The 15,708-nt window shown below is 54.1% G+C and overlaps 1 protein-coding gene and 1 long non-coding RNA gene across 14 annotated transcripts in view; one reads left to right on the top strand and one right to left on the bottom strand.

The window, feature by feature from the left end:
- The first annotated feature begins 21 nt into the window (after positions 1 to 21).
- LOC143695982 (uncharacterized) lies at positions 22 to 3,174 on the top strand. The gene is made up of 2 exons (XR_013185451.1): positions 22 to 234; positions 1,085 to 3,174. It is a non-coding gene; the product is annotated as an uncharacterized LOC143695982 (long non-coding RNA).
- A 1,448-nt stretch (positions 3,175 to 4,622) lies between these two features.
- LOC129132039 (uncharacterized) overlaps positions 4,623 to 15,708 on the bottom strand; it is a 286,230-nt gene continuing 275,144 nt past the window's right edge. For 2 of the 13 annotated variants that reach the window (XR_013185411.1, XR_013185410.1), the window contains exons 2-3: positions 9,341 to 9,447; positions 4,623 to 4,749 (exon numbers count right to left, since the gene is read on the bottom strand). Coding sequence is in view for 1 of the 13 variants with exons in the window: in XM_077191173.1 (XP_077047288.1) it covers positions 8,242 to 8,904 (663 nt within the window). In the remaining 12 variants the exon portion in view is untranslated. Of the gene's footprint in view, positions 4,750 to 8,103; positions 8,932 to 9,340; positions 15,670 to 15,708 lie in introns of those variants that run through there. The other 11 variants (XR_013185413.1, XR_013185407.1, XR_013185404.1 and 8 more) reach the window with 10 other exon arrangements.

The raw sequence follows: 15,708 nt of genomic DNA, 5'->3' as shown, positions 1-15,708 counted from the left end.
TCCCCGCTCCTCCTCCATCTTTCCTCCCACTCGTCCTCCTGTTGCTAATCCCGCCTCCTTCTCCTCTTCCTCTAATCCCGGCCCTTCTCAAGCTCCTTTGTCTTCCCGCCTCCTTCTCCTCCATCTCTTCTCGTGCTCCCCCTGGGCCCAGCGCCCGCGCTTTGTCTTCATGTCGGCTTCCACCTGTGCAAGAAGGTGACGGGGGGTTCCCGGGGGTCGTGTCCCCCCTCCCCGGTGCGTGTGCGCTCCCACCGGGGCCCCCAGCCCGGTGTCACCCCCTTTTCTCTGCCCACAGAGGTCCTGAGCCGCCGGCGGCCGCAGCCCCTCCCCGTGGGCTCGGGCCCGGCCGGGAGCCCCCGCTCCGTCCCCGCTCTGATTTTGGGGCGTTCGTGTGTCCCCTCAGCCCAGCTGGAGCTCTGCCCCCACCCGGCTGCTCCCAGTGTTCCCAATAAAACTTCCCAGTTAAACCCAGTCCAGTTTTTTGGGGGGACTCGGGGCACCCCGCGGGGACTCGAGATTGGGAGGGGGCAGAACCGACACCGGGATGGATAGGGAATGGGGACCCCCGTGTGTCCCCCTGTGTATCCCCGCTGTGGGGGGCCTTGATAGGAACCCCAGCAGGGCACCCAGCGAACCCCGAAAGGCGCCAAGACCCTCCTAAGTCGCCCCACAGGCCCCAAGGACCCCCAAACCCCACAGAAAAATTCTACCGAAAAAAAAATCTGCGGAAAGCAGTCAGTCAGAGAAGGCGTTGAACATTTTTTATTAAAACAGGGCGCTGGGCGCAGATGACTCCCCAGATGACAGGCCGGGCCCAGAGCCCAGCGCTGCCCCAGCCCGACCTGCCCCAGCTCCATCCCGCCTCCTCCCGCGGGAAGCGACGGCGTTGAGATAAGGAGGGGGCAAGGCCCGGCGGGAGCAGGGGAAGGGATGGAGGAGGAGGAGGAAGGCAGAGGAAGGAACGGGAGAAGGACCAGAAAGAAGAGAAGGAGGTGGAATTGGGAAGGAGGGGAAGCGGGACGAGATGGTGGAGGAGGAGTCCCCATCCCAAGGTGCTAACCCCTTGTTTTTCCTCTCAAATTAGGATTTGTCAATCCCAAACTGTGGCCGGATGGAGGAGGAGGAAAAGCCCCAGAGATCCCGCACAAGGAGTGGCTGCAAACCCAGCCCAGGGAGCTGCAGGGAGGAAAGAGCCCCCCTGAGCCAGGAAGGCGGCCGGAGATCCAGCCAGAGCTCAGAGCTGGTGGAGAAGCCTCATGGCAGGGAGAAGCCCCACAAGTGCTTGGAATGTGGGAAGGGTTTCATCCAGAGCTCCCACCTGACTCAGCACCAGATGATTCACAGTGGGGAAAAGCCCTATGAGTGCTTGGATTGTGGGAAGAGCTTAAGCTGGAGCCCCGACCTCATTAAGCACCAGAGGATCCACACTGGGGATTGACCCTATGAATGTGGGGAATGTGGGAAAAGCTTCAGCCACAGCTCCAGACCACATCCACCACCAGACAACCCACACTGGGGAACAGCCCTACAGGTGCTTGGAATGTGGGAAGGGCTTTAACTGCAACTTCCACCTCATGAGGCACCAGCACATCCACACCAGAGAGAGGCCCTGAGTTTGGGAAGAGCTTCGTGCACTGCACCAGCTCCATTCCCCATGGAAGGATCAGCATTGGATGATGCCCAGTGACCCCCGTTGGGCAGAGCTCTGGTTATTCATGGTCCTCAAGATCCTGTTGTGTGGAGGGAAGGTGTTGGAGAAATTTCTTTCCCCTCTCCTCGTCCTGGTGTGATTTGGTTGGTAATAAATTCCCTCCCTGTGCCCAGGCTGGGTCTCTGATGCCCATTTTGGTGTTTGATGAGGGATCTCTCCCTGTCTTATCCCAACTCAGGAACTCTTGGTTAAATTTTCTCTGCCCTGTGCAGCTGTGGGAGGCAGGGACAGAGTGGCTTTGGTGGGTGGCTGACATCAGGCAGCATCACCCAGGCCATGGGCACCCCTGAGATCCCAGTGTGGTGGTGCATTGCCCCCTCCTCCTTTCCAGGCTGCAGTGTGATCTGAGAAATGCTTGTTAGGTCTTGTCCTTGGAAACAGCACCTGGGTTTTGCTCTTTCCAAGCTTATCAGAAACACTGTCTGCTCCCAGGAACTGCTAAAAGGTTCCTGTTTACCTTATGGCCAGCCTTGGAAAATGTTCCTCTTGCCTGAATGGCACAACATTCCTTTCTCACACTTTTAGAGGAAGTGCCAAGCCAAACTGTGGCTGGGATGAAACATCCTTGTGACTGAAGCCCACTCTCTTGTGGCCCTATCAATAGAGGTCTAAAAGGAGACCCTTTGAGCTCTCCTGGGCCACTGTGGGCTGTGACCCTCAGTCTCCCTCTGAGGGGGCCTCTCAGAGCCAGCAAACCCTTGGGTTTGCTCTGCCTGCAGGATCACTGAAACGTGTCCTGGGCTGACACCCTCACTCCTCAAGGCCCCAACCTTCACACAGCGGGAGATGCAAAAGCGTCTGAAGGGAGGATTTCCATGACCTCTGAGGGGAATTTTTCACAGATACCTTGCTTGCACTGACTGTTTCTGTTTGTGTGTGTGCTCCTGCACATATGCCATAGGAAATCTGGGAGAAATAATGCTTTCTTAGATGTGTAAGTGCCTTGGATATCTAAGTTAGGCCTGTAAGCAAGGTTCAGTTATAGTTATGAACTTACTTAAATGCTGCTAAGTATTGTTCTTTTGCTCAGTTGTTAAATGTAAGTTATAAGTTAAGTGTTGTTTTTCTGTTACGTTTCTAAATAGAATGTGGAAGTTATAGCTGTAAGTTAGGTTAAATGCTAAGTGTTATTGCTCTGTTGAATTGCTAGCCGTAAGGTATAAGTTAGGTTATAAATTAAGGTAGAATTTGAAGTGCTGCTCAGTGTTGTTAACTTTTAGGCCTTGTTCCTTTTAATCCCTGCCCAAACTGTCTTTTGTCCCATGCACCTAAACACAACACACATCCACTCATATTCTCTTAGAGAGTTCTCAGTGCATTTCTGTTTTGATTGACTGGATTTTGTTTGGTTTTGTTGTTACTTGTTTTCCCTTGTGCCTTAGCTGTCCTGTAGGCAGTAGAGTGAATCTTGCCAATAAATTTATTGTGCTTTGTTGCTAAACATTAAATCTGACTTTTGCTCATGCCCTTGCCACTGATTTTTAAGCAATCTCAAACACTCTAGTTGGGGAAGATGAAACAGGAAAGCCTTATAAATATGATTGTCTGGCAAAAGATTTTGAGAATATAGAAACTGTAAGCACGATTGAAATGAAAGCAAGCTTTGAGATCCCTTAGTTACTGAATAATGGGAAAACAATGGTGTGGCCAGCTGAAGGTAATCCCCTTTTGATAAAACAATACCCTCTGCTTGCAGACAGATCCAAGGGTCGGACCAGACCCTACCAGCTTGGCAGAAGGGGTCCAAAGAGGAGTTTTTAGGGTTTAAAAGGAAACACATTATGGTAATGTAATGATTCTTATAGGCTGTATATAAATGCTCTAGGATTTGTATATTGTACTAGATTGGTTAGTGAGAATCAGAATATTCAACACAGAAGAAGATTTATTGTATTGTAACAGGAACCTCACTCGCTTACCCCTTTTACTCTTTTGTCTCTCTTACTCTCTTACCGTCTCATCCTCTCTACCCCTCTCTTCTCTCAGGCCTGCTCTGATCTTTGGCTGGCAGCTCCAAGCAGGGCCCTGCCCCCAGGCCCTTTGCAATAAACCGCAAGTTCCACAACCTGGCTGCAGAGATCTCTCGTCTTGGTCCGTCCTGACCATCCTACCCCCCAACGCTCCTACAAATCTGATTCATGACTGCCCCACAATGTCTCACATCACCGAGGGCCCTGACACGGGCCCGTGTCACAAAGGGCCACACCCGGCACCCAGCAGCAGAGGGACAGACTGGAAGGGGCACGGAGCAGCCCCGGCCTTGTGGCCTTGCAGCCCCTGCGGTGCCCAGAGTCCTGGCAGGCTTTGGCCACGGTGCCAGCGACAGCCGCAGCCCCGCCCTGCAGAGCCCCGGGGCCGCAGCCCGGGCTGTTGGGGCAGCAGGAATTGGCCGGCCGGACGTGCCGGGGCCGTGCGGGCAGTGGCTCCGTGTCCCGCGGGAGGCCGGGGCCGAGGGGGGTCCCTCAGGGCTCTGCCGGGGCACCGGCGCTCAGCCCTGCCTCGCTCAGGGACACCCGGGGGCACCGAGCGCAGCCTGGGCGCCTTGGCAGGGGACGGGGAGCTGAGCGGGGCAGGGGCAGCACGGAAACACCGAGTGCCTGCCCGGGGCACAGCCGGGGAGAGCCGGGCTGGAGAGCCGAGAGAGGCTGCTCAGAGCTGGCCCGGGGACTCGGGCACCTGGGAGACAGAGCCCGGCTCTGAGCTGACTCTGAGCCTGAGAACACCTGAGAAATGACAGCACGCTTTTCTAGACACACTTCATTATTCTGTATTTTCTCAATGTGAGTTTTTATGAGGGAACATTTTTTACATCCATTTTACAATATTTTCTCCCTTTAAAATGAGATTAATCACTTTTTGTTATATATCCGGAGGGTTGGGCTGGGAAAGGTTGTGGGTAATGGAGTTTTTTATTCAATGTATTTTCAAAACTGAGATGTCACAAGGCCAGACTTTGACTCCAACAGCAGTGTCTGGTTCCAGACTGCTCTGCTTTTCACGGTGAGATCCCAGTTCTTTCAAATCCAGCAGTCAAAGCCCTTGAAACACGGAAAAGCTGGGAGTCAGGTTAAAGCCCTTGGAGGGTTTGCTCTGTCCGTACATTCCCCATCTCCCCTGGTGTCCGTTCAGCCTCTCCACTCCTGTCCTGGTGCACATTGCTGTATCCAGAGTTCAGTACGTGCTTTTATAGATAGATAGATAGAGAACTGTAATTATTGTATATGCAATTGTCTCGGAGTGAGTTGCTGTGATGGCACATTCCATGCTTTGTGCCCAAAGAATGGTTATTGTGTCTTTAACCCCCGGGAGCCGGGACGGGCCGTGTGTGGGGCCGGGGCGGGAGCGGCTCCTTGTTCGCTGCGCGGGCGTTTTGAAGCCTCGCTGCTCGGGTTTTCCGCGGCTCTCTCTGTGCCCCGTGGTTTTCTGTGTGGCTGAAAAGCTTTTTTGGGCCAGGCAAAGAAAGGATTTTCCCTTCCTCTGTTGGGAGAGGCTGCAGCGCGAGCCTCGGAGTGCCTGGAGGAACTGAGCAGCGGCTGTGCCGCAGCCCGGGGGCTCCGCGAGGGCAGGAGCGGAGCGGCGCCGCTGCCGCCCAAAGCCGCTGCGAGCCGGGCCGAGCCGGGAGAGAAAACAGCCCGAGGCTGCAGCGCCGCTGCTTCAGCTGCCGGGACCGTGCCCGCGGAGCCCGGCTGGGGAGGAGTCCAACGCCGGGCGAGCCCCGGGCTTTCATCTCCTTCGGGACGGCCCCTGGTCGGCTTTTCCCCTGCGGGAGAAGCCGGTGCCGCCTGTACCCCGTGTCGCGAGCGGTGATTTCTCTGGCATTTTGGGTCTTTTGTCCCAGAGTGTGTGGGGGGACTAAGGGCTGACAATTTAATATCTAGCAGTTGTTTACTTTTAAAAATTAATATTCTTGCCTTGTGGGCATTCTGTTTGTTAATAAACTGATGGAGTTGTTTTTTTGTTTTTTTTTTTTTTTTTTAATTTCACTTATTAGCATTCATATCCTGTTGGTGGAAAGGGATAATTGGAACCCTGTAGAGGGGACAACACTCACTCCAGAGTGTCCTCTTTTAAATCGTCTCTCAAGCTGAGACACCCTACAAGTGCTTGCAATGTGGAATGAGCTACAGCCAGAGCTCCCACCTGATCTGGCATCAGGAGATCCAAACCAAGGAACATCCCTGCTGGGGCTTGGAATGTGGGAAGAGCTTCAGCAAGAACTCCCACCGCATTAAGGACCACAAGATCCACACTGGGGAGAGGCCCTACAGGCTTGGGGAGTGCGGGAAGGGCTTCTCACAGAGCTCTCACTTGACCCAACACCAACGGAGGCGCCACTAAGGGAAGCCCTGCGAGTGCCTCGAGTGCGGGAAGAGCTTCGTGCGCTGCTCCAGCTCCATCCCCCATGGGAGGATCCGTGTCGGATGATCCCCAGTGACCCCATTTGGGCAGAGCCCTGGTGTTCTGTGATCCTGGGGATCTGTGTTCAGTGGGAAGAAGGTGTTGGAGAGATATCTTTCCCTTCTCCTTGTGCTGCTGTGATATGGTTGGTAATAAACTCACTCTCTGTGCCCAGGCCAGGTCTCTTGTGCCCATGCTGGTGCTCAGGGCAGGATCTCTCCCATTCCTTCTCAGCTTCTGGGCCTTTCCTTGTATTTCCTCTCCCTGTGCAGCTGCAGAGGGCAGGGACGGAGCAGTTTTGGTGGCTCCCGGCATTCTGGCAGGACCAGCCCAGCTCCGGGGTTCTGAGGGGCTTGTGGGGCTCCCCCCGCAGGAGGAGGGCGTCCCCCCTTCTGCAGCCCCAGCCCTCAGGCAGCACTCAGCCAAGCAGAGAATGCCCTCAGCTGGGGCCTCATTTATGGGCACACCTGAGTCCCTGGACATCTCCATCCCCATTCTGGGGCGCATCCGAGTCCTTGGATATCTGGGACTCCATTTTTTGGGATGTATTGCGTTTGTATGAACTGGTTGTGGTAGTGGGGCGGGCTCTGAGAGAAGCTGCTGGAAGCGTCCTCAGTGTCCAGCAGAGCAATTCCCTGGTGGTTCTAAAGACAGAGGTGCTGGATGCAGAGTTCTCCCCACAGTCCCTGGACCAGCCCCCTGGTGCAGGGGGGTGCCTGAGAGGTGGCTGTGACCCCGTGGGAACCCCGTGGCCAGAGGGGCTCCCGCTGGAGCTGCCTGTCCTGGCAGGACTGACCCTGTGGCACAGTGACCCCGGGGCTGCAGCCGGGCGAGGGGGGTGCTGCCCATGGGATGGACTCACATCAGGGCCGGGCACTGATGGGGTTTGGGTTTCTCAGGGGGTGACAGCCAAGGGTGACTGAGATGACAAAGGGCTGGCTGCTGGCCCTGGCACAGCCCTGAAATCGTTTAGGAAGCGCAGGGGTACAGGGCTCCGGCAGTCTGGGGTGTCGGGTGCTTCACTCCTGGATTTTCCTGCCCGCAGCTCCTGGGGCATAGAGAGGGGCCCGAGCACGTCCCCTCATAACCTCCCTGGGAATCACCCCAGAGCCCTCAGCCTTCCTTGTGACCGTCCCCGCGGCCTCCTGTCCGTTCCAGTGGCTCCCGTGGCTCTCCCAGTCCATTCCCAGTCACTCCCAGTGCCCCCCCCGCGTGTCCGTCTCAGCCGCGCGTTGTGCTGCCGCCCCTCAGCCAATCAAAGCGCGGATCTCTGATGACTCATCAGTTGCCGGGCACACCCGCAGCCTCCAGTGCCCCGCTCTGGACTCGGCCTCCCAGTGCCGCGCACGCCATTCCCAGTTCCTCCCAGTGCCGCCCCAGGCCGCCCCCTCAGTGTCCACAAACTCCCTCCCAGTCACTTTCATCTCTTTCCCAGTTCAATACCAGTCCATTCCCAGAACTTCTAATTTCCCTCCGAGACCTTCACCCTTGCTCTCAGTGCTCCACAGTTCTTGCAGTGCACTCCCAGTCCCTCTCAAGGCCATTCCACCCCTCCCCTCTCTCTCCCAGTTTCCCCCAGCTGATCCCAGTGTGTCCCCGCTCTCTCCCAGTGCCCCCCAGCGTGTCCATCTCCCTGGTGCCCCCCTCGAGCTCCCAGCCTGGCCCCGGCTGCCTGCTCTGCTCCATGATGGATTTCTACCCTACTGCCATCCAGGTGAGGTGGTTCCAGGGCCAGCAGGAGCTCTGTGTTGGCTACTGATGTGGTCCCCAATGGGGACTGGACCTACCAGCTCCTGGTGCTGCTGGAAACCCCCCTCAGTGTGGGGTCACCTCCAGCTGTCAGGCTGCACGTCAGCCTGGAGCAGCCCCTGAGCCGGCACTGGAGCATGGCCCGGCCCCAAAGTGCCAGGGGCAGCGGGGGAGGCACTGGGGGGGCTGAGAAGGAACGGGAGGGATTCCGCCCTGAGCACCAGCATGGGCACAACAGACCCAGCCTGGGCACACGGAGGGAATTTATTACCAACCAAATCACAGCAGCACAAGGAGAAGGGAAAGAAATCTCTCTAACACCTTCCCCACACCCAGCAGGGATCATCAGGATCATGGATCACCAGGGCTCTGCCCAAATGGGGTCACTGGGGATCATCAACCGTGGATGCTCCATGGGGGGTGGAGCTGGAACAGCGCACTAAGCTCTTCCCACACTCGGGGCACTCCCAGGGCCTCTCCCCAGTGTGCAGGCGCCAGTTCAGGAGGGTGGAGCTGTGCTTGAAGCCCTTCCCACAGTCAGGGCAGCAGAAGGGCCTCTCCTCTCTGTGAATGCGCTGGTGCAGGAGGAGACGGGATGGCCTCAGAAACCTTTTCCCACACTGGGGACACTCGAAGGGCCTCTCCCCAGCGTGCAGCATCTGGTGCTCCCTCAGGCTGGAGCTCCGCACGAAGCTCTTCCCACATTCCAGGCAGGTGTGAGGCCGTTCCCCAGTATGGATCTTGCTGTGGCTGATGAGGTTGCAGCTCTTGCTGAAGCCCTTCCCACATTCCCCACACTTGTAGGGCTTTTCCCCTGTGTGGATCACCTGGTGCTCCCTCAGATGGGAGCTGTACCTGAAACCCTTCCCACATTCCAAGCACTTGTGTGGCCTCTCTCCAGCCTGAGGCTTCTCCACCAGCTCTGAGCTCTGCCTGGATCTCCAGCTGCCTTCCTGGCTCAGGGGGGCTCCTTCCTCCTCAAACCTCGCTGGGCTGGGTTTGCAGCCCCTCCTCGTGCGGGATCTCTGGGGCTTTTTCTTCTCCATCTGTCCACAGCTTGGGAATGACAAATCCTGGTTTGGGGGGAAAAAACAAGGGGTGAGAGCCTTGGGCTGGGGGTTCCTCCTGCAGAGGACCATCTCTGGAAGTCTCCAGGGATTCTGAGTTCAAAAAAATCTGCAAAGCACCAAGATATAGCTCCCAAAATGACCCTCATAGGAGATCTGCCCCTCTTGTCTCTTCAGTCTGGGGTTTGGTGGTTTCTCTTCCTTGAGCTGATGGGAGTCCCGTGGCTCCTGGAGCTCCCCCCTCTGGAGTCTTGCATACAGATGACTCAGGGGATTTTGAGGGTCCCAGGGCTCCGTTCTCCCCTGATTCTCTGCTCCAGGATTCCACAGATCCCAGGGGTCCCCACACCCCAGGCCCTTCCCTCCCCCCTTCAGGCTGCTGGGTCTCACCCGAGTCTGGAACCACCCCTCTCACCTTTTCCCACTCCAGAGGTCTTGAGGTTCCACTCCACTGATCTTCTGGGGGGGTCCCAAGACCGATGTCCTCTCCCTACCAGTACCTGGTGATTGCCATGAGGACCCCTAATTATCCCCAAAAGGAGGATCAGCTTTGGGGTCCTGCAAGATCCATATATACCCACAAAAAACCAAACCCTCTCAGGTACCACCAAGATATTTGGGTCATGATTCTGGAATCTGCCAACTCCAAACACTTCCCTTAGAAGAACCTCTCTTCTGGAGGACTCCCTGATACATTTGGGGTGAGCTCCCCCTCCTTAGTCACCAGCAGGATGGAAACTTGTGCTTCTCCTTCTGCTCCTCTTCCTGCTCCTCCTTCTCCTCTCCCCCTCCCCTCCTCCTCCGTGACCAACCCAGATCCCCCTTTCCCACCTCCCTCTGCCCCACAGCTGAAAAAGCATCACCGGCTGCTGGGTGGGGGGAACCAGCCCAAGGAGCTCCCAAAGGATGGACAGGGAGTTTGGGGAACCCCCCAGTGTGGATCCATCCCCTCCCACAGCCCTGGGGAATTGCTCCAGGGATTGAGTGATGGGGACACAAAGGGACCACCACAGGAACCCCTTTCCTGCTGTTTCCCCTCCCGCTATCCACCACTCCTATCCTTTGTCTATCATCCCCTCTAAATCCCAGCTCCCCTCTGGCTCAGTTAAGGGCTGACCCTCCCCTGTCCCTCAAAGTTCTGGTGTCCTAAATGCCCTTTTATGGCTTCTCCCCCATTTTCCCATCGTGTTGAACAGAATGAGATGAAAGTGTCTTTACAAACATATGGTGTGAATCTCCTTTGAGGTAGATAAGGAAGTGACAGGAGAAACCATCAGTTTCAGAAATTGTTATTAATCAACAGGAAATGCTGCTCAGCCAAGGTCCTGCTAAATTCCTGAACTTTGTGAAGAACAAAGATTTAGCAGAGACGTGAATATTGTATTTTATACAAAAGGGGAGAAGGTGGAGGTGGTTTGCACATTCTCCCAGAGGTAATTAAGGACATGGACACCCAGGGGGGCAATGAGGGAAGTGGAGAAGGGATTTGGACAACAGGGGATGGATGGTGTTGGTGTGCTGGGAAGGGATTGGTTGAAGGGGAGTGTGCAGGAATATGGTTAAGGCGAGAAGCAGCAGGAGGAATCTATGTGGTAAGAAAAAAGATGATGAAAAAGAGGAGGAAGAGAAAAATACTGAGGATAGGGATGTTTTTCAGCAGGGTCTCATCCTCAACATTTGCCAGCTGATCATTTGTATCCCCGGTTTCCAGGAGAGGAAAACAAGGAGGTCAGGGTTTCAGGGGGTTTCTCTGTGGGGGGCAGCGGCAGCACCGGGCGCAGAGGTGCGGGACCGGGAGCACGGGCTGGGGGCCTGGGGGGAGCTGCGGGGCCGGGCCGGGGCTGTGGGGCAGCCGGGGCTCAGCGCCGGGCGCTGCCTGACCCCACCAGCCCCGGGCAGGGCCGGCAGTGGCCCCCGGCCCCCAGGAGGCTGCGGGACGCCCCGGCCGCTGCCCGGCCCCGTGGAGCTGCCGGCCCTGCCCGCCGGGGGGGCGCCTTTGGACACTGCGGCAGGACAGGGACCGGCTCTGGGATACGGGCTGGGGAGGGCACCCTGAGCACACGGATGAGGAGCAAGGAACACCTGGGAAATGTGGATTATACATGGAAGGACTGAGATTTTCTTTTAAAGATTTTGTTGGGATCACTGGAGAAACGAATGATTTTGCAGAAAGCTCAGCAGCTCTCAGAGAATGAGCACCCACAGGCACCGAGGGGGGCTGCAGGAGGGGCAGAAGAAGGCCCTGAACCACTTGGGCACAAAGGCCCAGCAGGTGAATGCAAGAAGGGAGCAGCAAAAGGCCAAGCTGAAGGCAAAGGCCAGGGCAGAGTTCCTACAGCCCCTGAGGGATCAACCCCAGGGCCCAAGGGGGCCCCAGCACCCAGGGCACGGGCTCGGCCACAAGCACCCGGCAGAGGCATTGCCCTCCTCGGCAGGGGACAGCCCACCCAAACAGCCCCTGGCAAGGAATCAGGGCTCCAGCTGCAGGGCACAAGGTCACTGCAAGCACAGACAGCAGCACCCTCAGGACCAGCAAGTCCACCCCTTGATGGACATGGATTGGCAGGGCTGTCACAGCTCCCATCACACCAGGGACCCTCCACACTGGAGCCCTTGAGAACATTCAGGTGGGTCTGCATTGAGAGGAGGCCTCCCCTGATGGACACAGGGGCCTCTCAATCCACTCTGAATCTCAGATGCAAGGGGGGGAAAATTGTCAAAAAGTTGTTTGATCATTCAGGGGCTAAGTGGGAAAAATGAGCAGGTGTGTTTTCTTCAACCACTATCAGTAGATGTGGGAGATAGATTTGAAATGCATGGGTTTCTACTTCCTCCTAATTGTGATTATCATTTACTGGGAAGGGATTCAATGGCTAATGTGGAAATACAGATTTGTATTCTAAAAGGTAAAACAGAGGCTAATGATGTATCTTGGTGTCAGATGAGTGGCAAGGCCTGTGCTAAACTGAGCCCTGAAGTGTGGGCAGCCCCAGGAAAACACAGACAATTTAATATGGAGTCTCTCCAAATTACTTTGAAGCAACCAGGACAAGAAGTGTCTAAAAGCAATACCCTATTCCAAGGGTGGGAAAGAAGGAAGGGCTCACAGCCTGGTACTGAGTCCCTGTTCAAGGCAGGGCTTTTGGAGCCAGGGATGTCTCCCTACAACACTCCTATCCTGCCAGTCAACAACCTGGATGGATGGACAGGAGGAGGAAAACAGAATTTTCAAGCATTAAAGTGAAGATTAACTGAGGCTGCTGGCCTGGGCCTTCCAGACAGGGAATAAGAATTTGAATTGTATGTTAAACAGGGCCATGCCAAAGGAATCCTTCTGCTAAAATGCTTAACCCAGTGGCCAGAGAGTGGCCTCATTGTCTGCACAATTGTGCAGCCCCGGCCCCACTGGGAACTGAGGCCTGAAAACTGATAACAGCAGGAACTCTCATTGTTCAAGTCTGGCATCAAGGTAAAGCTTGGATAACCAAAAGAGCCTCTAAATGGATGAGCGGGGCTCGGTTATTACAGTATGAAACTTGTTCAGTGGCACCAGGAGGATTTAGAACTGAGGACAGGGGAAGAGTTTAACCCAGCCTCCTGTTTGAACAGCCTGGAGAGGGGCTGGCAAGAAACCCAGGACTGCACTCAAGGGACAGAGCTCCCGACCCAGGCTGAGAGAGATTGACGGGACACATCCACCTTGGGACTTTGCTGTTGCCAACACCCAGCCAGGACATCGGCTCCTGCCTAAGGAGTGCAAAGCAGCACCACTGGTGGCCAAGGGGCTCATGCCAAGTGTCCCTGAGGCCAGAAACAGCCGCCAGCACAGCTGAACACGGGGGGACCCCTCAGCCTGGCCTCAGGGGCTCTGAAGCCCCGGAGATTTGCACTTCCCGCCTGCAGCAGGACCATGGCAGCCGCCCCTGAGCCTGCCCTGAAGGCAACGCAGCAGCAGCCAGGGCTCCACAGCGGGCCAAGCCCCTGGGCCTGCCCACAGATCCTCTGCTCAAACCCTCGGAAATCCTGGCCACCCTCCTCTGGCACCTCCAGCCACTGCGGCCAAGCCTTGCTGCCACTGCTGCAGCTTCAGCGCTGGCTGGGCCTGCACTGCCATAGCTGCTGGGGAGCACCACGGCACAATTCCACTCTGGGCTGCCTGCGATTGCATTGCTGCAAAATATAGCAAGTTTATGTCTTCTAAATCTTATTTCTCTACTCTGGCTTGGTGTGCTTTTGCCTTGGGGAAAGAAATTTTATAGGGGTTTTTTTTTAAGGCATGTTACACCACTCAACAGAGATGAGTTTAACATCTCAACAGACTGGGAATAGCCCAAAAGACACCCACAGAGATAACGACCTGCAACAAAACATCAACGCCCAGCAGCAAACAGCAACCAACAGCTACCCCAGACACTGCCCCCGGCACAGCTGGAGACACCTGGTCTGGAAAAGGCTGAGAAGGAAATCCAGGAGTGTGGACCTAATTAACATCAGAAGCAAAGAAATCCCGGTCCTATAGGAAACCAAATACTAAGAATGACCCAACTTTGAAGCAATGAATATTAAACCAATGGGTTTGGACAGGGTCCTATAGGAAACCAAATACTAAGAATGACCCAAGTTTGAAGCAATGAATATTAAACCAATGGATTTAGATTGGTTCAGATTGTAGAAAGTTTAGGGAAAATCGAGTAAAACTCACTTGTCATTGAATGATTTTTTCTGCACACCTGGGCTATGTGTGAATGAAATGATTTCTGTTGCACATCCTGGCCACAATCAAGTAATGCTTTGATTTTCTAACACTAAAGATATTGTTGGAGAGTTTTTGTTCCTCCTCCAGATTCAGTGCTAAGACTACAACATGGGAATGTTTTTTTCTGAATAATCCTACTTTTATATTGTCAGTTAGGTTTGGGCCAGGGGTGTAAAAACCAACTTTTATTCCTAAGGGAAGTAGCAGAAATTTTTATTCCTTTGGGGGGGTTTTGTGTATGTGTATGCCTAGCCCTTCGTGATGGCAAAATTTTGGTATGGGTTCTGTGATATTCAATTTAGGCTGCATTTTAAGAACCTAGAAGAGCTTTAAAGGTGACCTTTTAACTTGTAAACAGTTAACAGAATATCGTTAAAAAAAAGCAGAAATATAAAAGCAGTGGAGGGGAGGGAACACATGAGATACCAGATTGCTGCACTGGAACACAAAGTTCAGTTTAACACTTGTGGGGCAAAGTGTGGACAATGTACCTGGAATGTACCTGGGTCGCTTATGGGGGGGCGGGGGTGGGTGGGTGGAGGAGAATTGGGCTGATTCCCTCTGCCCCTCACCCCAAGCTCTGCCTGCTTGCACTGATGGAGTTTGCACAGCTCAAGGCAGAGCCCAGGGTGAGGATATCTGACCCTGCAACAGAAAAGGGTTAAAGCTGCAAAGGGAAACAGCAAAAGGAGAAAGTTGTGAAAACTTCACTAAAGTAAGTGGGGGGGAATTATTCCTCTGCCCACTCCAACATGTGCTGTCACTGTCTGTGTTATATAGAGTGTATCAGAGCACTGGGGATTTTTTCCTACCAAAAATTCAGGGAAATCAGTTGGGAATCCAAGTATTTGATGATTTAATTAGAGAAAAGCAGTCAATTGATGAAGTCCTGGCTCCTGAGGAAGTGCCCAAAACTGGGGAAAAGATGAAAAGCTACCAGAACAAATCTTACAACACCATAGACCAGCCCCTGGGAACTTGAACCAATTCATATCAGGAGCCACAGAACCCATTTCTCATTTCAATGGCATCATTAGATTACAAGCTGCCCTGGGAATAACCAACCAGACAGCTCCAGCTCCTGACATTCCTGCTGAGCAATCCACTGAAATGAGGAACACAACACCTCACCATTGGATGGGATCAAATCATCTGTTAGCAGAAAAAAGAGGAGTTTCTGGAAAATTAAATTATTCAAACTGCTGTTTGCAAGGAGATGACAATGGAAAAGTAGAGAAACAGAAAACAAAGGAAATAAGAAAGCAGCTCATGCACCAATCCAAACATGGAAAGGATGAGAATGGGACGCATTTTTGTGGCCTCCTGGCAGTCCATGGGTTAAACGAATGCTGTTTCTCCTCTGATGTGCTACAGCAACTCTCATCTTTTCACCATGCTCAACACACTGAGAGTGCAGCTCATTCAGAAGGTGAGCAAGGAGACTGTTATAGATGGGTAATATGACAATTGGCTCTTGGAATTAAGGGATGAATATTTTGTGTATGTTAAGAGAAGTTTTGTTGATGTATGGTTATGTTATTGTAGTTTGTTATTTGGACAGCCTCTGTTCTCCTCGTTATCCCCTATCCCCTCCTGTACTGCTGCCACTGGAGAGCCTCGGTTGCCTGGGTTGTCGGGGCCACGTGGAGGGAGGGTGGGCACATGTGCCCCTTGCATAGGACAGGTAGAAATGGGGAACACCTCACCTCCAATCGAGTTGTATGAAGTTCTCCACCAATGACGGCAAGGAAGAGTTGACTGGCATTTGGGAGGTGCCAGGGTTGACTGATGAGACACCAGCATAGAAAAGGTGGAGCAGCCATTTAGTGGATCAATATCTGGCGGACAGCCATGCTGGCACCGCTCTTCCTTTTACCTTATTCAGTCCTTTGTTGTGTTTTAGTTTAATAAACCTTTAAAATTTTAAAGTGAGTGGTCGTTTCTCACAGGTATCCTTGTGGCAGCCAGGCCTTCTGATCCAGAAACGGCTACAGAAGGACAGGGAATGAGGTAATTGAAAATAATCT

Source organism: Agelaius phoeniceus, chromosome 27 (assembly GCF_051311805.1).
Source record: "Agelaius phoeniceus isolate bAgePho1 chromosome 27, bAgePho1.hap1, whole genome shotgun sequence".
NCBI lineage: Eukaryota > Metazoa > Chordata > Aves > Passeriformes > Icteridae > Agelaius > Agelaius phoeniceus.
This window is presented reverse-complemented; position numbering and strand designations above follow the sequence as displayed.